The 26,333-nt window shown below is 44.0% G+C and overlaps 1 protein-coding gene across 9 annotated transcripts in view; it reads right to left on the bottom strand.

The window, feature by feature from the left end:
• Window positions 1-6,666: 6,666 nt before the first annotated feature.
• The window catches only part of LOC121533612 (epidermal growth factor receptor substrate 15-like 1), a 39,471-nt gene continuing 19,804 nt past the window's right edge, over window positions 6,667-26,333 (bottom strand). For 5 of the 9 annotated variants that reach the window (XM_041839705.2, XM_041839709.2, XM_041839707.2 and 2 more), the window contains 3 exons: window positions 24,260-24,280; window positions 18,567-18,775; window positions 6,667-7,589 (listed from right to left, as the gene is read on the bottom strand). In XM_041839705.2, coding sequence (XP_041695639.1) covers window positions 7,443-7,589; window positions 18,567-18,775; window positions 24,260-24,280 — 377 coding nt within the window. In that variant the 3' untranslated portion in view covers window positions 6,667-7,442. Of the gene's footprint in view, window positions 7,590-16,542; window positions 16,560-18,566; window positions 18,776-24,259; window positions 24,281-26,333 lie in introns of all 9 variants that reach the window. The other 4 variants (XM_041839712.2, XM_041839710.2, XM_041839713.1 and 1 more) reach the window with 4 other exon arrangements.

The raw sequence follows: 26,333 nt of genomic DNA, 5'->3' as shown, positions 1-26,333 counted from the left end.
CCTAGACTTCACGGCAGCCAAAGGCAATTACCACGTGGGGAAAAGTGGGAATGTCATGGGATGAGTACACCACCTACTGGAGCTGTTTGGAAGCTCCTCAGTGGAAAAACACTCATCCGGTCTATGAAGGAACAACATGGATTAACATTGGCGCTGGCTAAAGCCAGGCCTGTGTAGAGTGATAATGTATGTAGAGTGAAGGAGTGGGGTCTTCTCCCAACAGACACATGATATGATGGATCACCTTTCCCGAGTATCATTATGTGCTTGAGGTCGGAAATACACAATTCCATTTGTAATGCACTTGATATATACAGCATGTTTATGTTCATTGATATATGTTAATGTCTCGGTTCATTTGAGAGAAATTGATAAATTAAGGATAAATTACAGACTATGGTGAATTACATGGAGTGACAGAGTACTACAGATGGTCCATCTGGACAGTTTTAGCCAGCATTCCTCCCCTGACAGTCAGTCCTATTGGATTTGTTTTTTACCACAACATCCCTGGGGCAGCCCTGCTCTGGAGCAGCAAGCCCCACTCTTTCCCTCACAACAGCTGATTAAATAGACTGGGTCAAGGGGACTGGGACTGCTGCTCCTGAGGACCAGGGCTGATTATGTATTAACTATAGCAGATTGATTACACGAGGGGCGGTTCTCTTAACTGTTTTCCTAGCCATTCCTAGTTCTTGGAGCTGAGGCTGAAAAACACTATGGCCACCAGCTAGCTGTCAGAAAGTTGGGGTCTCTGTGTATCAGCTCCAGCAGGGAGAATGTCCCCTTACAGATACCTCTGACAGCTAAGGACCCCCAACTCCCAAAAAGTGTGTGCGTGTGCACATGTGGAGTGTAAACATTCTCCAACATCATGAGGCATTAAACTAGCAGCCCGAGCCCCTCCACAGCTGGGAAGGAATATCCCATTATTTCCCAGAAATCTCTTTAAAAAGGGGGGTGTGGTGCCACTATTTGCCTGGTGAAAACACTTGTGTTGAAACGTGCTGGTAGTTACAATATGACTACATGTGCAACCTTTCTGCTCATAACATGTCAAGTGCTTGCTAAGAAAACATGTCAATTCAGTCAACACTAGTTAATACCCGAAAAAGAACGCACAAATATGGATACAAACATTGAAGGGACAATTTGTGAGGCGATCATATCTTCAATAAGACTCCATGACCCATTTTCCTCCTTAAAAGCAATAGCCTTTTCATTTCCACACTACCATTAACATAAGATAAATAAAAACGTACCTAGGAATTTCCTGTTATTTCATACGGAGACAGTTAACATTCCAAACACAGGATTTGCTTGGGTTTCAAGTAATATATCCAAAAATATAGTCTGTTGACACATAATTATTTTCACACTTGCAGCTGTATCCTTGAAATATAGACGACTGTAATTCACTGCACATTTTACTGCCTGTTGTTGCTTTTTGGCAGGTCTGGCATTTGGGGGACCATCAATGAGCATCTTGTCTAGAGCTTCAGATGTACAGTATTTACTAGTTTGAGAGAGTCTTAATTCAAAAGGTCAGGAAGTATGAACTAACACACCTGAGGGGGGTAAATAAAGTCTATGAACCTTTCGTTTGTTTATGTAGATATACTGTACATACCGGTACTAGATCATACCAGACTGAGGTTGACATGAAACGGCAACCATTGGAGTTGTAAGGCTAGGCTATGGTACCTTGCTGCACTGAAGGAATCCTTCAGATTCATACTGAGAAAAAACATAATTACCACTGCCTGTATGGTATGTATACTGGTTCAAATTAACACAAAGGGGATTTTGGACACAGCCTAGACAGACAGGGGTATCTATTTGTGCATTTGTATTAAGACTATGAATCATATGATATACTCTATAAAAAATGTGAAATTAAATGTGATGTCCTAATATAAGTACAAAAGTAAAACCAATGAAATGAAGAAAACAAAACACAAACCTGAGACCTATTCATTTAACTGAAATGTTTATTCTAGTAAACAATGACCATGTACAGGGGATTAGCATTTAAAATAAATCCAAGCGTTTTGTATTTTTGTATATATCCTGAAAATGTTTTAAATTACACCAATTTTTTCACTTCTCATGGAACAAATTTAACAGACATAATATACAGTTTGTATACATCTTATACAACTCAGAAAGACAGCTTGATTATTTCTTTGTTTCATCTACAGAGGGACAGTCAAAGGCAGGCCAAAAGGAAAAGTAATGCACCAAGCTTCAGAAGTCAGATCAGTTGTCAGAAAACTAGAAAAACTAAAGAAAAGCCCTCTACAATCTGTTTGGCGGCTTGTACTGTAGATATACAGGCCTCTGCATGTATCTCTATACACATGATCAAACTCAACCAAGTCAGGGCAGTGGGTACTCATAATAAAAACATAGACATATCAAAAGTCCAACTGGATTCACAGGTATTTTCAGCACCCGAACAACGAGAAAATAAGAAATAAAATCTATTGCACAATGGTGGTATCAAAGACAAAATACAGCATGAGTGGTAAGTACGTAGAGAACACTAGGTAGTGGATGAGAGAACACTTGGGCCCTGTTTCAATACTCTCAAAATGCATTCTTCCATCCTGCCTGACATGACATGATTTGATGTGTGAATGGGATACATCATGGAACCCTTTCTTCCACCAATCCAATAGTGACAGATCAATGATAACTTCAAAGAATCAAGTAAGAAAGGATGGATGGATTTGTAGGGTATAAAAAAGGTGCATGAAATGACCAATGAACAAGAGAGCTGTGGCCTGGTCTCCGGCCAACCAAGCACCCTCACTGTGGATTTCCCCTAACCCGAGGACACATTACAGGGGTTCTGACACAGAGCATTCTGGGTAAGGGCGGGAGTGTTGGCATCCCAAGCTTCGGGCTTCTGACCTGTGATTAAAACATCACAGGTAGGGCCGAATGCAGACGACCACAGGTTACCTCAGCTATATACAGCAGCCCGGTTAAAGGTCAGATCTGTACCAGAACAGGTTCTTCTCATAGAATATTATTACACTGTCGTAACTACGGCAAAGAGGTTTGATATGTAAACATTAACAAATAAATATCAGGGAGAGATGGTTGCCATTTCCACCTAGTGGCAGTGTTAATGGTCCATAGCGCTGAATTGTAACTTAAATCATGTCCTTCCCCAACCCAAAGGGGAACGTAACTTTAATAATACATTTTCACAACATCCCATATGGCTCAGGAGAGGTCTTTTTACTCAGACTAGTCCTATAGTAGGGAACAACAATGGCATTACATGGAAGCTTATTAAAGGTAATGGACACATGTAGGACACATACAGTTCAGTACAACAGGAGAACATAGAACCAACGGGCAATGAGTGCAACTGTCATTTTCATATGGTTAGGACCTCACTACTATTACATCTCTATTCAGTTCAATACAAAGCTTAAAGGACAACTTTTCAACCTCATATTCATTATCTCTAGCACCATACTCGTGTCAACATATGTGAAAACGGCGTGTTTCTATGATCTGTGGTTAAAAAGATAAGAAGAAAGGTCCTAAAAATTGCTTCTCTGTAGCTAGGTTTCCATCCAATTGGCGACAGATATTCATGCGAATATTCAAGAATCTGCATAAAGAAAATATGCACATTTTCCCACCAGGGTTGTGTTTCCACCAAACTGACTTGTTGCGGATAAAAGTCGGTGCGTGATGACGTAATGCACACCAAATGTACTTTTTTGTTTAAGTTTTCATTTACTGAATAAAAATCACAAGTTTAATGTGTTTTCATCGCATTTTCAACTCTACCAATAGTTTTGTCAAAAAAACTGTTGCATTAAATAGCAACTGTGCCTACTCTGGTCTTGGCACGTGTGCTCTAGCCAACAGCTTGCAGATACAGTGTGGGTAGGCTATCTACATGATGAGATTATTATGGGTAAGAGAGAGAATATTTGTATTTGTCAAACGGCAGTCAAGCATCAATCATCATGTGACCAGAATAATACCCTCAATATTTATTGGAAAGGAGCATCAAGAGTGGAGTGCACTTTCACCACCCTGTGAAGTTCATCATAATTTATTTAATCTGTAGTGCCGTTTTCACATATGCAGACATTGGTATTGTGCTGGAGATAATGAAATGAGGTTGAAAAGTGGTGGAATTGCCCTTTAAGTTTGAAAGTGAAGTAAAAACCACAGGTTTAATGTGCTAGGCAGTGCCATCAGCAAGAAAATCAAGTAAAAGACAAGAAAATAGAAGTGGTTGAATAAAAGTTGTAACAAACTATGACACACTATACTGTAAACCGTTGAATATTCATTTTATAGCTATGAAACTAACTTGCCCAAATGAATTTGCATATCATTGATGGTTAGCTGAAGAAAACCACAGGCCATTTCTAACTTTCTTTAACCTCTCTGCAGCGTGTACTTGTAGGTTTATCAATTTTTGCAGCTCTTTTCAACTAGAATTGTAATAAACAATATTGTTTCAGTCTTTTAACAAATACTACATAAAATAATAAAATAACACTTGTCACATAATTAAATAAAAATCGTAAAATCTGCATGTTAACCCTCTATAATAAAACATAGTAAAATGTCCCTCATCTAGTCTTTTTTGTGGTTGTTTTATGTAAATCACAGCATTTTGAACTTACTTAAACTGTCAGAAGAGGCACAGCTATGTACCCATTCCTTCTCCCTATGTTTGCTGAAGAAGCACTGAAATATTGTAAAAAACAATGCATCTACCATCTCACACTCACTGAGAAAGTGTACAGTGAGGGAAAAAAGTATTTGATCCCCTGCTGATTTTGTACGTTTGCCCACTGACAAAGAAATGATCAGTCTATAATTTTAATGGTACGTTTATTTGAACAGTGAGAGACAGAATAACAACAAAAAAATCCAGAAAAACGCATGTCAAAAATGTTATAAAATGATTTGCATTTTAATGAGGGAAATAAGTATTTGACCCCCTCTCAATCAGAAAGATTTCTGTCTCCCAGGTATCTTTTATACAGGTAACGAGCTGAGATTAAGAGCACACTCTTAAAGGGAGTGCTCCTAATCTCAGCTTGTTACCTGTATAAAAGACACCTGTCCACAGAAGCAATCAATCAATCAGATTCCAAATTCTCCACCATGGCCAAGACCAAAGAGCTCTCCAAGGATGTCAGGGATAAGATTGTACACCTACACAAGGCTGGAATGGGCTACAAGACCATCGCCAAGCAGCTTGGTGAGAAGGTGACAACAGTTGGTGCGATTATTCGCAAATGGAAGAAACACAAAATAACTGTCAATCTCCCTCGGCCTGGGGCTCCATGCAAGATCTCACCTCGTGGAGTTGCAATGATCATGAGAACGGTGAGGAATCAGCCCAAGAACTACACGGGAGGATCTTGTCAATGATCTCAAGGCAGCTGGGACCATAGTCACCAAGAAAACAATTGGTAACACACTATGCCGTGAAGGACTGAAATCCTGCAGCGCCCGCAAGGTCCCCCTGCTCAAGAAAGCACATATACAGGGCCGTCTGAAGTTTGCCAATGAACATCTGAATGATTCAGAGGAGAACTGGGTGAAAGTGTTGTGGTCAGATGAGACCAAAATGGAGCTCTTTGGCATCAACTCAACTCACCGTGTTTGGAGGAGGAATGCTGCCTATGATCCCAAGATCACCATCCCCACCGTCAAACATGGAGGTGGAAACATTATGCTTTGGGGGTGTTTTTCTGCTAAGGGGAAAGGAGAACTTCACCGCATCAAAGGGACGATGGACAGGGCCATGTACCGTCAAATCTTGGGTGAGAACCTCCTTCCCTCAGCCAGGGCATTGAAAATGGGTCGTGGATGGGTATTCCAGCATAACAATGACCCAAAACACACGGCCAAGGCAACAAAGGAGTGGCTAGAGAAGAAGCACATTAAGGTCCTGGAGTGGCCTAGCCAGTCTCCAGACCTTAATCCCATAGTAAATCTGTGGAGGGAGCTGAAGGTTCGAGTTGCCAAACGTCAGCCTCGAAACCTTAATGACTTGGAGAAGATCTGCAAAGAGGAGTGGAACAAAATCCCTCCTGAGATGTGTGCAAACCTGGTGGCCAACTACAAGAAACTTCTGACCTCTGTGATTGCCAACAAGGGTTTTGCCACCAAGTACTAAGTCATGTTTTGCAGAGGGGTCAAATACTTATTTCCTTCATTAAAATGCAAATCAATTTATAACATTTTTGACATGCGTTTTTCTGGATTTGTTTGTTGTTATTCCGTCTCTCACTGTTCAAATAAACCTACCATTAAAATTATAGACTGATCATATCTTTGTCAGTGGGCAAACGTACAAAATCAGCAGGGGATCAAATACTTTTTTCCCTCACTGTACAATATAGCTGTACAATTTGTTCTGGTCCAAGCAGACCTCTCGCTCACAGAACACTTGCAGTAACCAGTCTGGGAAGCACCCAGCACTGCTCCCATGGCTCGCCACGTTCACATAATAAACCAATACCAAAATAATGTCTCAATCTTAATAAGCATTTTTTTTACATTTACATTTTTAGTCATTTAGCAGACGCTCTTATCCAGAACGACTTACAGGAGCAATTAGGGTTAAGTTCCTTGCTCAAGGGCACATCGACAGATTTTTCACCTACTCGGCTTGGGGATTAGAACCAGCAACCTTTCGGTTACTGGCACTACGCTCTTAACCACTAAGCTACCTGTTAACCCAGCATCACCTTTAGCTATTCCCTTCTTCACATCTGTCAGAGCTCTAGTCGGTCCAGTGAGGGGATCCATGCTCCCTCACCAGACAGACACATATTATGTTCATCTTTACATCTTTACATGTTAAGCCAGCCTCTGTAGTGCATTTAAACAGTGCATCATTTTATTCACAAACCACGGGTCATCATCCGTTCCCCTCCCCACCTATCAATTAAAAACAGTAAGAGAGATTGTGATTGCTGTCTTCCACCCCCCACTCCAACCTCCCACTGTAAAGTCAAATCCAGTTCTGTTTCCACATAGGGTCCAGGCTGACCCCAAAAGTTCTGTTTTGTTATTGTTTTGCTTTGAGTTTGTCGGTCTGGGGAATGTGTGGTGAGGTGTGTGTATCTGTGTGTGCGTATCAGGTGGAGTGTGTATGTGTGTTGTAGCGGTGGTGTGTGTGTGTTTGTGTGTGCGTGGTTGAGGAAGCGGTCATGTGTTGGGCACATCGGCCCTGAGGGAAATGGCCTGCTCCAGGTCCTTCACAGTGTGTGGGTTATTGTGTGTGAGTTGTATACTTATGTGTGTGTGTGTGTGTGTGTGTGTGTGTGTGAGTGAGTGTGTTTATGTACTAGTAATGCTAGTAAGAGTTTGTCTATGTGTGTGTTTGTCTATTTGTGCATATCTCTATGTATGTGTGTGTGTGTCCAGTCAAGTCCAGGTCACCCGTGGGACATCTCAGCCTTGCTGAGAGCGATGGCCAGCTCTAAGTCCTCCTGCTCCTGCTGCCGGAGTCTCTTCAGCCGCTCCCGCTCCGCTCGCTCACTCTCTCGCTTCGCCCACTCCAGTTGCTGGGCCTCATTTCCAAACTACAGAGAGAAGAGGAGAGAGGCATTTAACAAAGGATTCATCCCTAACACCATGCACAAAACACACATTAGGAGGTGTTTTGCCAGATTATTTGATTTTAGTGAACCTTATACTGTATATTAAGGGTAAACTTCCATTTCTGCCTGGCTACCGTAAGAGGATATACAGTGCCTTGCAAAAGTATTCATCCCCCTTGGCGTTTTTCCTATTTTGTAGCATTATAACCGGTAATTTAAATTGATTTTTATTTGGATTTCATGTAATGGACATACACAAAATAGTCCAAATTGGTGAAGTAAAAAAAATTCTAAAACATAAATAACGGAAAAGTGGTGCGTGCATATGTATTCACCCCCTTTGCTATGAAGCCCCTAAATAAGATCTGGTGCAACCAATTACCTTCAGAAGTCACATAATTAGTTAAATAAAGTCCACCTGTGTGCAATCTAAGTGTCACATGATCTGTCACATGATCTCAGTATATATCCACCTGTCCTGAAAGGCCCCAAAGTCTGCAACACCACTAAGCAAGGGGCACCACCAAGCAAGCGGCACCATGAAGACCAAGGAGCTCTCCAAACAGGTCAGGGACAAAGTTGTGGAGAAGTACAGATCAGGGTTGGGTTATAAAAAAATATCCGAAACTTTGAACATCCCACGGAGCACCTTTAAATGCATTATAAAAAATGGAAAGAATATGGCACCACAACAAACCTGCCAAAACTCACGGACCAGGCAAGGAGGGCATTAATCAGAGAGGAAACAAAGAGACCAAAGATAACCCTGAAGGAGCTGCAAAGCTCCACAGCGGAGATTGGAGTATCTGTCCATAGGACCACTTTAAGCCGTACACGCCACAGAGCTTTACGGAAGACTGGCCAGAAAAAAGCCATTGCTTAAAGAAAAAAATAAGCAAACACGTTTGGTGTTCGCCAAAAGCCATGTGGGAGACTCCCCAAACATATGGAAGAAGGTACTCTGGTCAGATGAGACTAAAATTGAGCTTTTTGGCCATCAAGGTAAACGCTACGTCTGGCGCAAACCCAACACCTCTCATCACCCCGAGAACACCATCCCCACAGTGAAGCATGGTGGTGGCAGCATCATGCTGTGGGGATGGTTTTCATCGGCAGGGACTGGGAAACTGGTCAGAATTGAAGGAATGATGGATGGCGCTAAATACAGGGAAATTCTTGAGGGAAACCTGTTTCAGTCTTCCAGAGATTTAAGACTGGGACGGAGGTTCACCTTCCAGCAGGACAATGACCCTAAGCATACTGCTAAAGCAACAAACAAGTGGTTTAAGGGAAAACATTTAAATGTCTTGGAATAGCCTAGTCAAAGCCGAGACCTCAATCCAATTGAGAATCTGTGGTATGACTTAAAGATTGCTGTACACCAGCGGAACCCATCCAACTTGAAGGAACTGGAGCAGTTTTACCTTGAAGAATGGGCAAAACTCCCAGTGGATAGATGTGCCAAGCTTATAGAGACATACCCCAAGAGACTTGCAGCTGTAATTGCTGCAAACGGTGGCTCTACAAAGTATTGACTTTGGGGGGGTGAATAGTTATGCACGCTCAAGTTTTCAGTTTTTTTGTCTTATTTCTTGTTTGTTTCACAATCAAAAATATTTTGCATCTTCAAAGTGGTAGGCATGTTGTGTAAATCAAATGATACAAACCCCCAAAAAATCCATTTTAATTCCAGGTTGTAAGGCAACAAAATAGGAAAAATGCCAATGGGGGTGAATATTCGCAAGCCACTGTATATGACTGTAGTTTTGTATTATAACTATATACAGTGAGGGAAAAAAATATTTGATCCCCTGATGATTTTGTACGTTTGCCCACTGACAAAGACATGATCAGTCTATAATTTTAATGGTAGGTTTATTTGAACAGTGAGAGACAGAATAACAACAAAGTAATCCAGAAAAAACTCATTTCAAAATTGTTATGAATTGATTTGCATTTTAATGAGGGAAATAAGTATTTGACCCCTCTGCAAAACATGACTTAGTACTGTCACGGCCGTCTACGGAAGGAGTGGACCAAAGCGCAGCGTTTGTAGCGAACATGACTTTATTAAAGTTAAAGTGCACGAACGAGAAAACAATAAACAATGACGGATAGTGAAGTCCTCAGTACACAGACTGAAACAAGGAACAAAAACCCACAACCCTAAGGTGAACACTGACAGGTTAAATATGGCTCCCAATCAGAGATAACGAGCCGACAGCTGACACTCGTTACCTCCGATTGGGAGTCACATGACGAGACAAGACACTACAACCAAAACCAAACACAACCAAATGAACACACCCTATACCCAACACAACCAAATGAATACACCCTGGCTCAAACACACAGTCCCGGAGCCAGAGCGTGACAGTACCCCCCCCTAAAGGCGCGGACTCCGACCGCGCCTACACCCCAAAATAGGGGAGGGCTGGGTGTTGCTCCTCGGAGGCGGCTCCGGCTCCGGGCTTGACCACCACCCCACTTCACTCCCCCCGTAGTGCCCCCGGTCCGATCTGACCCCGCTTGCTGGATCAGGACCTCCGACGCGCACCCCTGGCTTGGCGCGTGAGGTAGGAATGGACCGGACCTGGCAGACGATACGCACCCTTTGCCTGGTGCGTGAAGCCGGAACAGGCCTCACCAGGCTGAAGACTCGCATCCCTGGCTTGGTGCGAGTAGCAGGAATGGGCTGGATCAGGCTGACGGCTCGCACCCTTGGCTTGGTGCGAGTAGCAGGGACGAGCTGAACCAGGCTGACGACTCGCACCCTTGGCTTGGTGCGAGTAGCAGGAACGGGCTGGACCAGGCCGACGACTCGTACCCCTGGCTTGGTGCGAGTAGCAGGAACGGGCTGGACCAGGCTGGCGACTCGCACCCCTGGTTTGGTGCGAGTGGCAGGAACAGGCCGGGTCGGGCTGGCGACGCACACCGTAGGTTCTGTGCGTGGAGCAGGAACAGGCCGGGCTGGGCTGGCAACGCACACCGTGAGCCTGATGCGTGGAGCAGGAACTGGCCGGGCTGGGCTGGCGACGCACACCGTAGGTTTAGTGCGTGGAGCAGGGACAGGCCGGGCAGGGCCGTCGACGCACACCGTAGGCTTGGTGCGTAGAGCAGGAACAGGCCGGACCGGGCTGGCGACGCACACCGTAGACTTGGTGCGTAGAGCAGGAACAGGCCGGGCAGGGCTGTCGACGCACACCGTAGGCTTGGTGCGTAGAGCAGGAACAGGCCGGGCAGGGCTGGCGATGCACACCGTAGGTTTAGTGCGTGGAGCAGGAACAGGCCGGGCTGGGCTGGCGACGCACACCGTAGGTTTAGTGCGTGGAGCAGGAACAGGCCGGGCAGGGCTGTCGACGCACACCGTAGGCTTGGTGCGTGGAGCAGGAACAGGCCGGGCTGGGCTGGCGACGCACACCGTAGGTTTAGTGCGTGGAGCAGGAACCGGCCGGGCTGGGCTGGCGACGCACACCGTAGGTTTAGTGCGTGGAGCAGGAACAGGCCGGGCTGGACTGGCGACGCACACCGTGGGCTTGGTGCGTGGAGTAGGAACAGGCCGGTCTGGGCTGGCGACGCACACCGTAGGTTTAGTGCGAGTGGCAGGAACAGGCCGGGTCGGGCTGGCGACGCACACCGTAGGCTTTGTGCGTAGAGCAGGGACAGGCCGGGCTGGGCTGGCGACGCACACCGTAGACTTGGTGCGTAGAGCAGGAACAGGCCGGGCTGGGCTGGCGACGCACACCGTAGGTTTAGTGCGAGTGGCAGGAACAGGCCGGGTCGGGCTGGCGACGCACCCCGTAGGCTTGGTGCGTGGAGCAGGGACAGGCCGGGCTGGGCTGGCGACGCACCCCGTAGGCTTGGTGCGTGGAGCAGGGATAGGCCGGGCTGGGCTGGCGACGCACACCGTAGGTTTAGTGCGTGGAGCAGGAACCGGCCGGGCTGGGCTGGCGACGCACACCGTAGGTTTAGTGCGTGGAGCAGGAACAGGCCGGGCTGGACTGGCGACGCACACCGTGGGCTTGGTGCGTGGAGTAGGAACAGGCCGGTCCGTACCGGGAACACACACCACTGGCCTTAACTGGGGATCAGGAACGGGCCGGACCGGACTGGTAACACACATCAGTCTCTCACGCCGTGCCACAACAACTTCCCTCCCTCTACTCGCCAATGGCTCCCGTAATCCGATAGCCTTCTCTCCACATCTCCCTGTGGCAGCCTCCTGCTGCCCAGTCGCCCATGCCGTGTGCCCCCCCCTAAAAAATTATTGGGGGTGCCTCTCGTCCTTCCGACGATGGCCCTGCTGACGCCGTTGCTCCTCTCCTGCCAGGTTCTCCCCCTTCATCGCCCTCCGGTACCGGACGGCCTCCTCCTGCGTAATATGTCCCCAGCCGAGGAGGACATCCACCAGCGTTCTCTCCTGCGGGTGTTCCTGTATACGCTGCTTGGTCCTTTTGTGGTGGGTTTTTCTGTCACGGCCGTCTACGGAAGGAGTGGACCAAAGCGCAGCGTTTGTAGCGAACATGACTTTATTAAAGTTAAAGTGCACGAACGAGAAAACAATAAACAATGACGGATAGTGAAGTCCTCAGTACACAGACTGAAACAAGGAACAAAAACCCACAACCCTAAGGTGAACACTGACAGGTTAAATATGGCTCCCAATCAGAGATAACGAGCCGACAGCTGACACTCGTTACCTCCGATTGGGAGTCACATGACGAGACAAGACACTACAACCAAAACCAAACACAACCAAATGAACACACCCTATACCCAACACAACCAAATGAATACACCCTGGCTCAAACACACAGTCCCGGAGCCAGAGCGTGACAAGTACTTGGTGGCAAAACCCTTGTTGGCAATCACAGAGGTCAGACGTTTCTTGTAGTTGGCCACCAGGTTTGCACACATCTCAGGAGGGATTTTGTTCCACTCCTCTTTGCAGAGCTTCTCCAAGTCATTAAGGTTTCGAGGCTGACGTTTGGCAGCTCGAACCTTCAGCTCCCTCCACAGATTTTCTATGGGATTAAGGTCTGGAGACTGGCTAGGCCACTCCAGGACCTTAATGTGCTTCTTCTTGAGCCACTCCTTTGTTGCCTTGGCCGTGTGGTTTGGGTCATTGTCATGCTGGAATACCCATCCAAGACCCATTTTCAATGCCCTGGCTGAGGGAAGGAGGTTCTCACCCAAGATTTGACAGTACATGGCCCCGTCCATCATCCCTTTGATGCAGTGAAGTTGTCCTGTCCACTTAGCAGAAAAACACCCCCAAAGCATAATGTTTCCACCTCCATGTTTGACGGTGGGGATGGTGTTCTTGGGGTCATAGGCAGCTTTTTCTGGATTATTTTGTTGTTATTCTGTCTCTCACTGTTCAAATAAACCTACCTTTAAAATTATAGACTGATAATTTCTTTGTCAGTGGGCAAACGTACAAAATCAGCAGGGTATCAAATACTTTTTTCCCTCACTGTAATGTACCCACACATATTAACACACACATCACACATCAGCATGCACACAAAAGCATCCGCACACACACAAAATATACACACTACACACACATTCTACAGTTGAAGTCGGAAGTTTACATACACCTTAGCCAAATACATTTAAATTCAGTTTTTCACAATTCCTGACATTTAATCCTAGTAAAAATTCCCTGTTTTAGGTCAGTTAGGATCACCACTTTTATTTTAAGAATGTGAAATGTCAGAATAATAGTAGAGAGAATGATTTATTTCAGCTTTTATTTCTTTCATCAGAAGTTACACTCAATTAGTATTTGGTAGCATTGCCTTTAAATTGTTTAACTTGGGTCAAACGTTTCGGGTAGCCTTCCACAAGCTTCCCACAATAAGTTGGGTGAATTTTGGCCCATTCCTCCTGACAGAGCTAGTGTAACTGAGTCAGGTTTGTAGGCCTCCTTGCTCGCACACGCTTTTTCAGTTCTGCCCACACATTTTCCATAGGATTGAGGTCAGGGCTTTGTGATGGCCACGCCAATACCTTGACTTTGTTGTCCTTAAGCCATTTTGCCACAACTTTGGAAGTATGCTTGGGGTCATTGTCCATTTGGAAGACCCATTTGCGACCAAGCTTTAACTTCCTGACTGATATCTTGAGATGTTGCTTCAATATATCCACATCATTTTTCTTCCTCATGATGCCATCTATTTTGTGAAGTGCACCAGTCCCTCCTGCAGCAAAGCACCCCCACAGCATGATGCTGCAACCCCCGTGCTTCACGGTTGGGATGGTGTTCTTCTGCTTGCAAGGACCCCCTTTTACCTCCAAACATAACAATGGTCATTATGGCCAAACAGTTCTATTTTTGTTTCATCAGACCAGAGGACATTTCTCCAAAAAGTACGATCTTTGTCCCCATGTGCAGTTGCAAACCGCAGTCTGGCTTTTTTATGGCGGTTTTGGAGCAGTGGCTTCTTCCTTGCTGAGCGGCCTTTCAGGTTATGTCGATATAGGACTCGTTTTACTGTGGATATAGATACTTTTGTACCTTTTTCTTCCAGCATCTTCACGAGGTCCTTTGCTGTTGTTCTGGGATTGATTTGCACTTTTCACACCAAAGTACGTTCATCTCTAGGAGACAGAACGCGTCTCCTTCCTGAGCGGTATGACGGCTGCGTGATCCCATGGTGTTTACACTTGCGTACTATTGTTTGTACAGATGAATGTGGTACCTTCAGGCGTTTGGAAATTGCTCCCAAGGATGAACCAGACTTGTGGAGGTCTACAATTCTTTTTCTGAGGTCTTGGCTGATTTCTTTTGATTTTCCCATGATGTCAAGCAAAGATGCACTGAGTTTGAAGGTAGGCCTTGAAATACAGTCGTGGTCTAAAGTTTTGAGAATGACACAAATATACATTTTCACAAAGTCTGCTGCCTCAGTTTTAATGATGGCAATTTGCATATACTCCAAAATGTTATGAAGAGTGATCAGATGAATTGCAATTAATTGCAAAGTCCCTCTTTGCCGTGAAAATGAACTTAATCCCAAAAAAACATTTCCACTGCATTTCAGCCCTGCCACAAAAGGACCAGCTGACATCATGTCAGTGATTCTCTCGTTAACACAGGTGAGAGTGTTGACGAAGACAAGGCTGGAGATCACTCTGTCATGCTGATTGAGTTAGAATAACAGACTGGAAGCTTTTGAAAGGAGGGTGGTGCTTGAAATCATTGTTCTTCCTCTTTTAACCATGGTTACCTACAAGGAAACACGTGCCGTCATCATTGCTTTGCACAAAAAGGGCTTCACAGGCAAGGATATTGCTGCTAGTAAGATTGCACCTAAATCAACCATTTATCGGATCATCAAGAACTTCAAGGAGAGAGGTTCAATTGTTCTGAAGAAGGCTTCAGGGTGCCCAAGAAAGTCCAGCAAGCACCAGGACCGTCTCCTAAAGTTGATTCAGCTGCGGGATCGGGGCACCACCAGTGCAGAGCTTGCTCAGGAATGGCAGCAGGCAGGTGTGAGTGCATCTGCACGCACAGTGAGGCGAAGACTTTTGTAGGATGGCCTGGTGTCAAGAAGGGCAGCGAGGAAGCCACTTCTCTCCAGGAAAAACATCAGGGACAGACTGATATTCTGCAAAAGGTACAGGGATTGGACTGCTGAGGACTGGGGTAAAGTCATTTTCTCTGATGAATCCCCTTTCCGATTGTTTGGGGCATCTGGAAAAAAGCTTGTCCGGAGAAGACAAGGTGAGCGCTCCCATCAGTCCTGTGTCATGCCAACAGTAAAGCATCCTGAGACCATTCATGTGTGGGGTTGCTTCTCAGCCAAGGGAGTGGGCTCACTCACAATTTTGCCAAAGAACACAGCCATGAATGAAGAATGGTACCAACACATCCTCCGAGAGCAACTTCTCCCAACCATCCAAGAACAGTTTGGTGACGAACAATGCCTTTTCCAGCATGATGGAGCACCTTGCCATAAGGCAAGTGATAACTAAGTGGCTTGGGGAACAAAACATCGACATTTTGGGTCCATGGCCAGGAAACTCCCCAGACCTTAATCCCATTGAGAGCTTGTGGTCAATCCTCAAGAGGCGGGTGGACAAATAAAAACCCACAAATTCTGACAAACTCCAAGCATTGATTATGTAAGAATGGGCTGCCATCAGTCAGGATGTGGCCCAGAAGTTAATTGACAGCATGCCAGGGCGGATTGCAGAGGTCTTGAAAAAGAAGGGTCAACGCTGCAAATATTGACTCATTGCATAAACTTAATGTAATTGTCAATAAAAGCCTTTGTCACTTATGGAATGCTTGTAATTATACTTCAGTATACCATAGTAACATCTGACAAAAATATCTAAATACACTGAAGCAGCAAACTTTGTGAGGACCAATACTTGTGTCATTCTCAAAACTTTTGACCACGACTGTACATCCACAGGTACACCTCAAATCGACTCAAATTATGTCAATTAGCCTATCAGAAGCTTCTAAAACCATGACATCATTTTCTGGAATTGTCCAAGCTGTTTAAAGGCACAGTCAACTTAGTGTATGTAAACTTCTGACCCACTGGAATTGTGATACAGTGAATTATAAGTGAAATAATCTGTCTGTAAACAATTGTTGGAAAAATTACTTGTGTCATGCACAAAGTAGATGTCCTAACCGACTTCCCAAAACTATAGTTCGTTAACAAGAAATTTGTGGAGTGGTTGAAAAACGAGTTTTAATGACTCCATCCTAAGTGTATGTAAACTTCCGACTTCAACTGTAGCTGACCTATCCCTATCCGTACTTTAATATTCAATTTAAGTGTGTTCTGCTGTCAGAGGAAAGGTGCTTCTTATTGTTAAACCTGAGCGGTTGTGCTCAGAACCTACAGTACGTGAGAAAAACACAAAACGAAGCACTTTTCAATTTGACGGCATTGTTAAACATTCTTACCTTAACTTTTTCTGGTCCTGCGAGAGAAAAATGAATGACAAAACACCAAAGAAATAATTCACTAATCGTGTATCACACCATACATTTTACACCGAGCACACTACGAAACACCGTCACCACAAGATACAACTAACTATGAGAAGGCCACATGGAGGACCTTTTCAGTTAGTTTCCAAATGAAAATGAATGAGCAACTAAAAGCATATTTGAACAACATGCAAAGACGACATGCAGAGAGAAAATGGAAAGGACAAAAAATACGTATTTCATTCTCTGTTAAAGTGATAGTATGAGATCTAGCCTAAGTAACAATCACAGCAAAGTAAAACTAGGAACTTCTCCCATACATATCAAAACGCACACACATTCTAACATACTGCTTTACCATCCTTAGATCTGATTCAAATGTCAGGGTCAAGTGAGGCCATTCAATTCTTGGAATCATGCTGACCAAAATAAATATGGAACAGAGTCCATTGAGGCATTTAATAGCTAAATTACATTTGTTTCCTTGAAATATTTATAATTCAATTCAGGGGCCAAGTTCATATGGTATTTTTCTAGATAATATCTTCAATGTGGAACACCATGCCTCTTTAGTTTCAATACAATACGGGCAGTTGATTCTGTTAAAATCGTTTTGACAACTTTGGGAGTAGTTTGGTACAAGTCAGAGATGGTAAAGCAGGATCTATGCTACCAATGTCATGCAGCAGACCAAAACTAACCAGATTGAGCAAACTAAGCCTAAAGAAAATACAAAACCATGATACACACTAATACTGCATCTAAACACACTAGTAGGACACACATGACTGACACACACCATAGAACTGAGGGGTAAGAACTCAGGACTGAGAGCTGAATAGTGATACTACTGCTTCCCGTGTCAACAGATCCCACAGCCAGACCAGTGGCTTGGAGCTGTCAGTCACTAAACCACACCGGATGGGCTCCCCTTTCTGGCCTAGCCTGGCCTAGGGTACGCACCGACTGAATGATTGGCTGAGTGGCTGGCTGCCTTACTGTGTGACTGGCTGACTAACTGACTGCTGATGCCGGGAGGAAAAGGTCAATATTCAGATATGAGGATCCTAAATACATACTGGATTATGGCTACACTGTGTGAGACACCCATTGGTTGGTTTAGACAGACAGCCCAGGCCAAAGCACCGCACTGGCTGGATTATTGAACACTGACCTTAAAGCACCAACTGGCTAGTTGAATTATACTTCACACTGCCAGAATCCACTTATTGGACTGCTAGAGAGGCGGTGGAAATAATACTTTTCAATTGTGCTTGTTTTGGGGAGCCTCTAGCATTCTACCCAGCAACAAACCAAATGGCACATTTATGTTCCAAACGCGGCGTACACATCAAACCACAAAAAGGGCTGACACCCTTTCCTGCACGAGTGCTGGGGACCACTTCTGCAATGCAGCTCTGCGCTTTACTGCACAATACCAAATGCATTGTAGGTGATGCGCAACCAACTACAACGTAAGGGTTGAGAAACCCACCCCCCCCTACCCAAAATCATAACATAGTATAGATAAGTGAGTCTTGTGGAACCTTAGACAGGCTTACACTCAACAGAAAACAGCTAGATGGCAAAAATGTGTGGGAGTTCAGAGTCATCATCTTAGATATGAGGTAGGGTTGGATCACACGATTAAAGTGATAATCAGATTATCAGTGATCTTAAACAGTAGTTATTGCTAGTGATTATGCCATAGCCAACAGTTAGCCTACATGGTGGTTAATTTGCCATGGGTCTGAGTGGGAAGATGCCTGGCTCTGGTCTTTGTGTGGAGTGATGGTAGGTTATTGACTAAGAGAGATGTCTGCACAGTGAAGGGAGGCCAGGATGCAGAAAGGTGTAGATAAACATCCTGGGCCTTGTGGTTAGCTCCGCTCTAGATCCTTCAGTTAACGTTATGGGAACTAAAGCAGAGCGGTAGTGGCTAGGTATATAAAGACTGGTCTGGACAGAGAGAGAGAGTATCACTGAGCTCAACTTACAGAACTGAAGTCTGCAAAACCCAAGGAAGAGTCTTTAGAGGCTTTACTTGAGGAAGATGGAGCAAAAGGTTCTTTGCCACTAAAGGGGTCTCCAACCCCCTTTTTACTCTGAAAGGGGTCGATGGCGTCACTGCCGAACGGCTGGAAGGGGTCGCAGGGCTTGGCCGAGTCGCCTGCTCCTCCAGGCATGTTGACGGGGGTGCTTTTACCTGAGGATATTGAGACAATAAGGACACAGTCATTTCCCCTATAGAAGAGACCACAGCAGAGATATGGTGTACTTCCATGTGAACTATTAACATGTTACACTGATGTCTCAAATATTAAATGTGTGGTTACGAAGACAACTACAAGTATTAGGTGATGGTTTGATCACTTTTACCATGGAAATGAGATGTTTTTCCTTATCAATGTCTGCTCGCTACAGCCTTCCCACCCCCCCAAACGCTGACCCCACCCCCCAACTCCACTTCTTGCCTCACGAGAGAGTTCTATCATGAAAAGCTTTGAAAACCACAGCAGTTTCAGCTACACTCGTGGTGCACCAAAACCACACGCAGCTCAACATAAACAAAATAGAGAGCACACAAACAATGCAGAGATACTAAATTGTACTGAAACAACATGCCAGCATGGTATGAATTAAACACACATTAAATTACATGCATTAACCCAGTATCAAAATACAGTGGGGAAAAAAAGTATTTAGTCAGCCACCAATTGTGCAAGTTCTCCCACTTAAAAAGATGAGAGAGGCCTGTAATTTTCATCATAGGTACACGTCAACTATGACAGACAAATTGAGAAAAAAAATCCAGATAATCAAATTGTAGGAGGTGGAAAATAAGTATTTGGTCACCTACAAACAAGCAAGATTTCTGGCTCTCACAGACCTGTAACTTCTTCTTTAAGAGGCTCCTCTGTCCTCCACTCGTTACCTGTATTAATGGCACCTGTTTGAACTTGTTATCGGTATAAAAGACACCTGTCCACAACCTCAAACAGTCACACTCCAAACTCCACTATGGCCAAGACCAAAGAGCTGTCAAAGGACACCAGAAACAAAATTGTAGACCTGCACCAGGCTGGGAAGACTGAATCTGCAATAGGTAAGCAGCTTGGTTTGAAGAAATCAACTGTGGGAGCAATTATTAGGAAATGGAAGACATACAAGACCACTGATAATCTCCCTCGATCTGGGGCTCCACGCAAGATCTCACCCTGTGGGGTCAAAATGATCACAAGAACGGTGAGCAAAAATCCCAGAACCACACGGGGGGACCTAGTGAATGACCTGCAGAGAGCTGGGACCAAAGTGACAAAGCCTACCATCAGTAACACACTACGCCGCCAGGGACTCAAATCCTGCAGTGCCAGACGTGTCCCCCTGCTTAAGCCAGTACATGTCCAGGCCCGTCTGAAGTTTGCTAGAGTGCATTTGGATGATCCAGAAGAGGATTGGGAGAATGTCATATGGTCAGATGAAACCAAAATAGAACTTTTTGGTAAAAACTCAACTCGCCGTGTTTGGAGGACAAAGAATGCTGAGTTGCATCCAAAGAACACCATACCTACTGTGAAGCATGGGGGTGGAAACATCATGCTTTGGGGCTGTTTTTCTGCAAAGGGACCAGGACGACTGATCCGTGTAAAGGAAAGAATGAATGGGGCCATGTATCGTGAGATTTTGAGTGAAAACCTCCTTCCATCAGAAAGGGCATTGAAGATGAAACGTGGCTGGGTCTTTCAGCATGACAATGATCCCAAACACACCGCCCGGGCAACGAAGGAGTGGCTTCGTAAGAAGCATTTCAAGGTCCTGGAGTGGCCTAGCCAGTCTCCAGATCTCAACCCCATAGAAAATCTTTGGAGGGAGTTGAAAGTCCGTGTTGCCCAGCGACAGCCCCAAAACATCACTGCTCTAGAGGAGATCTGCATGGAGGAATGGGCCAAAATACCAGCAACAGTGTGTGAAAACCTTGTGAAGACTTACAGAAAACGTTTGACCTGTGTCATTGCCAACAAAGGGTATATAACAAAGTATTGAGAAACTTTTGTTATTGACCAAATACTTATTTTCCACCATAATTTGCAAATAAATTCATAAAAAATCCTACAATGTGATTTTCTGGATTTTTTTTCTCTCATTTTGTCTGTCATAGTTGACGTGTACCTATGATGAAAATTACAGGCCTCTCTCATCTTTTTAAGTGGGAGAACTTGCACAATCGGTGGCTGACTGAATACTTTTTTTCCCCACTGTACATGGCGAGAGTCATTTTCTCTTTTATGCTGGGTTTTATGGTGAGCAGATGGGTAGAGTTTATGCCCACATAACCAACACAAGTTTCAGTTCACAAGTTCATCAGATCTCTCCTCAGTGGGTGATTTTAGAGTTTTTGTGAGGCCTAGATGCTACATGCCTAGGGCCAGGAGTTGTTAATGACCACATGACCTTACCAAGAACAACTAACTAGGGCCCAGAGTTATACCTGGTTATGTCAGGAAAAACTTCTGGCCTTAGTTATGCCAACTCATTGTATTCGCCATCTTCATTTCCACATAGGTTAAATATGTAAATAATTTAACTGAACTGAAACGACTCTAAAATAAGCCCATGTTAACATGGTAGAGATGTTTCTAAGCTGTTTCTGTGTAGGCCACCCTTTGCTGGCAGAGTCAGTGGGCCGTGGGAATGTAGTGCTGGTTGTTGTTGCTTCTGAAGGTGTTAACCACGTTGTCAATCGAGCTGTTATTTATACCAGGCCTGCCAAGGTTAGTAGTTCACAGGCCACTGAACAGCTAGGCAATCAGTTTCTCTCTTTCAGTAAATGGCACATACTCTTCACCACAAACCGTCAGCTCCACCCTGCTCCAAAATACCAGCACATTATCAATGCCGTCTATCAATGTCATGCACAAGGCACACCTCAGAGCCCCACAAACAAAGGTTCTGACATTATTCTCATAGCATATATCATATGTCCTATTCATGATTGACTGTAGAAAAATAAGAGATATCTACATCAAACTATCACTCTATGTCGTGACCTTTCACTTGTTGCAAATTCTGCTCTACCCTAATTTGGATACATAAACCCAGGTGTGAAAGAGGTTTAGATATGGCATTGGGCAGGGCACAGAGTGTGACCAGAGTTGGGCAAGAGGTCGCCAGAGAAGCTACACTGCTCACCCGAGTGTGTACACACACACAGTGGAAACAGAGGAAGTGGGGAAGGGTGGAGTTGAGAACATTGGGTGATCTGGTGTCAGCATGGCCAACCACAGATCATCTGTGTATTCCTGTGAGAACTGTTGTTCTGTGTTCTCACTGCAGCCTGGCATCAGGGTTGATCTCTCAAGCAATAGTCTAATAGTCATCCAGTTCCAGTCATCTAACACTAATCTCAAGCAAGGATTTTACAGATAGGGGATGTTTAGCTACAATTCATTATTTTTTTCTAAATCTAATGGAAAAGTAACTAAGCACACAAACCACACACATGCATAAAAGTTGCATCTGCTATATAATAATGTGTACAGTGTACCTAGGCTACAGTGAAATTACACTGCATATTGCATACATGGTTTTACGATAAAGTGGGGCCCCTTTAATACTAATATGTGGTGAAATCTTAATATCGTGGCCAATTCAACTTCCTTTGTGAGGTTTAAATGGTGAAATAAGACTTTCACTAACTAACTTCATGGCTAAAAAGCACATTGTGTTGCTTCTAAGTTGAGCAGAGTTACTGCATAGGCAACTGCAAACCTGTTCTGTTTATTCAATCTTCGAAAGGAGAATGAAAAGGACACTTGTTTGGCAGAGATGATGAACGTATCTGTACCCATGAAGTGCCTTTCCTGTTTACAACCAAGTAGAGCTCAGGGTGGAAAGAAAAGGGGTTTTCATGCCAGTCAAAAACAATGTTTCTGAGCTGCAGTGAGAATTGCTGTTTGATCTATGACTAGCATATTCTACTTTTATCATGCAGAGGTAAGAAGGCAACACCAGCTGAGTTTAGGCTTCAAAGACTATACAGGTCCCTTACAACAGCTTCTAGTGAACTATGTTCTAACAGTCAGAAGATACAGTGCATTCGGAAAGTATTCAGACCCCTTCCCTTTTTCTACATTTTGTTATGTTAAAGCCTTATTTTAAAATGGATTAAATAAAACGTTTTCTTCATCAATCTACACACAATACCCCATAATGATAAAGTGAAAACAGAAATGTTTGTAAATGTATTACAAATAAAAAACAGAAATACCTTATTTACATAAGTATTCAGACCCTTTGCTATGAGACTCGAAATTCAGCTCAGGTGCATCCTGTTTCCATTAATCATCCTTGAGATGTTTCTACAACTTGATTGGAGTCCACCTGTGGTAAATTCAATTGATTGGACATGATTTGGAAAGGCACACACCTGTCTATATGAGGTCCCACAGTTGACAGTGCATGTCAGAGCAAAAACCAAGCCATGAGGTCAAAGGAATATGAGGTCCGTAGAGCTCAGAGACAGGATTGTGTCGAGGCACAGATCTGGGGAAGGGTACCAAAAAAATTCTGCAGTATTGAAGGTCCGCAAGAACACAGTGGCCTCCATCATTCTTAAATGGAAGAAGTTTGGAACCACCAAGACTCTTCCTAGAGCTGGCCGCCCGGCTAAACTGAGCAATCGGGGGAGAAGGGCCTTGGTCAGGGAGGTGACTAAGAACCTGATGGTCACTCTGACAGAGCTCCAGAGTTACTTCCAGAAGGACAACCATCTCTGCAGCACTCCACCAATCAAGCCTTTATGGTAGAGTGGCCAGACGGAAGCAACTCTTCAGTAAAAGGCACATGACAGCCCGCTTGGAGTTTGCCAAAAAGCACCTAAAGGACTCTGAGACCATGAGAAACAAGATTCTCTGGTCTGATGAAACCAAGATTGAACTCTTTGGCCTGAAAGCCAAGTGTCACGTCTGGAGGAAACCTGGCACCATCCCAACGGTGAAGCATGGTGGTAGCAGCATCATGCTGTGGGGATGTTTTTCAACGGCAGGGACTGGGAGAATAGTCAGGATTGAGGGAAAGATGAACGGAGCAAAGTACAGAGAGATCCTTGATGAAAACGTGCTCCAGAGCAAAGGTTCACCTTCCAACAGGACAACGACCCTAAGCACACAGCCAAGACAACGCAGGAGTGGCTTTGGGACATGTCTCTGAATGTCCTTGAGTGGACCAGCCAGAGTCCAGACTTGAACCCGATCGAACATCTCTGGAGAGACCTGAAAATAGCTGTGCAGCGACGCTCCCCATCCAACCTGACAGAGCTTGAGAGGATCTACAGAGAAGAATGGGAGAAACTCCCCAAATACAGGTGTGCCAATATTGTAGCGTCATACCCAAGAAGACTTGAGGCTGTAATCGCTGCCAAAGGTGCTTCAACAACGTACAGAATAAAGGGTCTGAATACTTATGTAAATGTGATATTTCATTTTTTTTTTTTTACTGTTTGCCAAAAATTCTAAAAACCTGTTTTTGCATTGTCATTATGGGGTATTGTGTGTAGATTAATGAGGGGGGAAAACTATTTAATCAGTTTTAGAATAAGGCTGTAACGAAACAAAATGTGGAAAAAGTCAAGGGGCCTGAATACTTTCCGAATGCACTGTATGTCATGATTAGCCATGCCATCCATACTCACAACGTTCTTCTGTGTGTTTCACTAGAAGAACAAAACAAAAGAGGGGAACACTTACAGTGAGGTGACAAAGACCATAAGAGGGGAAAAGACAAAGGGATAGTAAACAATTACAATTCTATAACACAGAACTACAGAAGTAGGATCATCATTTGGTCACTCTTTTGTTGCTGAGAATGTTCCTGCACAACAGGAAATGCAAACTTGTAGTATATTTGAGTTATAAAAAGGCTTCTAAAGTTTGTAATTTCCACTTAGAAATGTCCGACTTGATTTTCCCTAATGAAAAATGTATCAACCCCTACAGAAATGTCAATTAAAGGGGAATGGAAACACTTCAGGAAGTTAAGCGGAACAAAGCGATGTATTCAATCCACTAATACCAAACATGCTTGTAACATAGAAATATCTCTATTTTAAAGTATTTTGATCTTGAACAACGTTTATTAGAAGTATGGGTAGCGCCATCTTGAATTGCCATAGTAATGACTGACGCCAATGCGTCATTGGTAGAAGTGAACAAATTGTGTTTTGGCATGGAGACTGAAAGTGAATGCTGCCACCGGGAGGCGCCTCGCCTCTAGTGGACCTGAATGGTTTCTTACAACTTTGACAGCTCTGTCACTGAGATCAGGACAACAATATTAATTACGGTAAGAAACTGTATACAATTCAATTTTATGTTGGTAATTACAATATGTACTTTTTAGAGTATTTTTTCTGATTGATAAGATGAGTCTGTCTGTGAAATGACATTTTGATAACAAGCCCAGTAGACAATCAGCCAAAACGAGGCAAGGTAGCTAGCTAGCCTACTTGATTTAGCTCTTCTCGTCTTGTCATTTTGATGTAAATGTTTTCATTGATGACTGTACAAAATAAAATAGAAGAGCATTTGTCGTTAGGCATGAGCTAGACCTAGCTAAAACAAACAAAGTGATTAGATTTAGCTAGCCAGCCAGCCAGAAGAGAGGGCTGCTGCAGGATTGCTATTTTACCAGTAAAATGTAGCTATGATACCCATATAGCTAGGTAGCTACAGTAACTACATAGCTAGATATCTTTCGATATATTATGTGTATTTTTATCTGTGATAGCTATGATTGCAAGAATGAATGTAGCCTAAGCATGAAGCCTAACCCTTATGATGATAGCTAGCTAGCTATACTTTTGCAAGCTCAGATTGGTAGTCAGCTTGGTAAATTATCCTGGTTTAGCTGGTTATTTGCTACTTACAGGCATACATTATAATATTATTTCAGTTATTTTACGTTTTCTCAAATGTGAGTGAAAACCTTTGGATAATAAAATTGAACTTTGTCACCTTTCAAGCCGATTGATAACTTGTACAATTCCCTTCCAGTCATGATTGTGGGTTCACTTCCCACGGGGGGGTATAAAAAATAATGTATGCACTAACTGTAAGTCGCTCTGGATAAGAGCGTCTGCTAAATGACAACAACAACAACAACAAAAAATGATTCCCTTTTTTCTGTGCTGAAGGTTCATCGCTACATGGGGAAGATGAGGACAAAGAGGATGAGATTGAAATGGAGGAGCCAGATGAAGTTGGAGCCACCACGTGATGCTTCTGCCTCTCAGCCAAGCTTTTTGACTGGAAGGTAACTGTCAATTATGTATTATTGTAATATACTAATAGGCCTATAAATTAGGTCTATGTTATTTTTAAATACTTTCCCTCTCTCTGTCCCTGTCTCTGTCTATAGGACACTGTGGTGGACTGTCAGCTAACATACCTTTTTTTAGGAGATCGATACTATAGACATGTCACCTGTGCGCCAGGCAGTCAATAGCTGCCCCCACGGTGGCAAGGATAGGCAGGGGCTAGAGAGACTGGAGAACATGCTGCTGAGGCTGCAAACAGGGCTGAGGGGAAATCACACCCTCACATGACACATACATAGATCTACATTCCATACATAAGTACTAGTAATGGGTCTCTTAGTCTTCACCCAGTAGCTCAGAGTGTCCCTCTGGTCATTTCCCCTTTCTTTCATGCTTTTAATTTGTTCTCATACTGACTCTTTGTGTATTAGGCTACAGGACTAGCGGAATG

Source organism: Coregonus clupeaformis, chromosome 20, assembly GCF_020615455.1.
Source record: "Coregonus clupeaformis isolate EN_2021a chromosome 20, ASM2061545v1, whole genome shotgun sequence".
Classification (NCBI taxonomy): Eukaryota; Metazoa; Chordata; class Actinopteri; order Salmoniformes; family Salmonidae; genus Coregonus; species Coregonus clupeaformis.
Note: the sequence above shows the minus strand (reverse complement) of the source record. Positions and strands in the feature narration are given on the sequence as shown.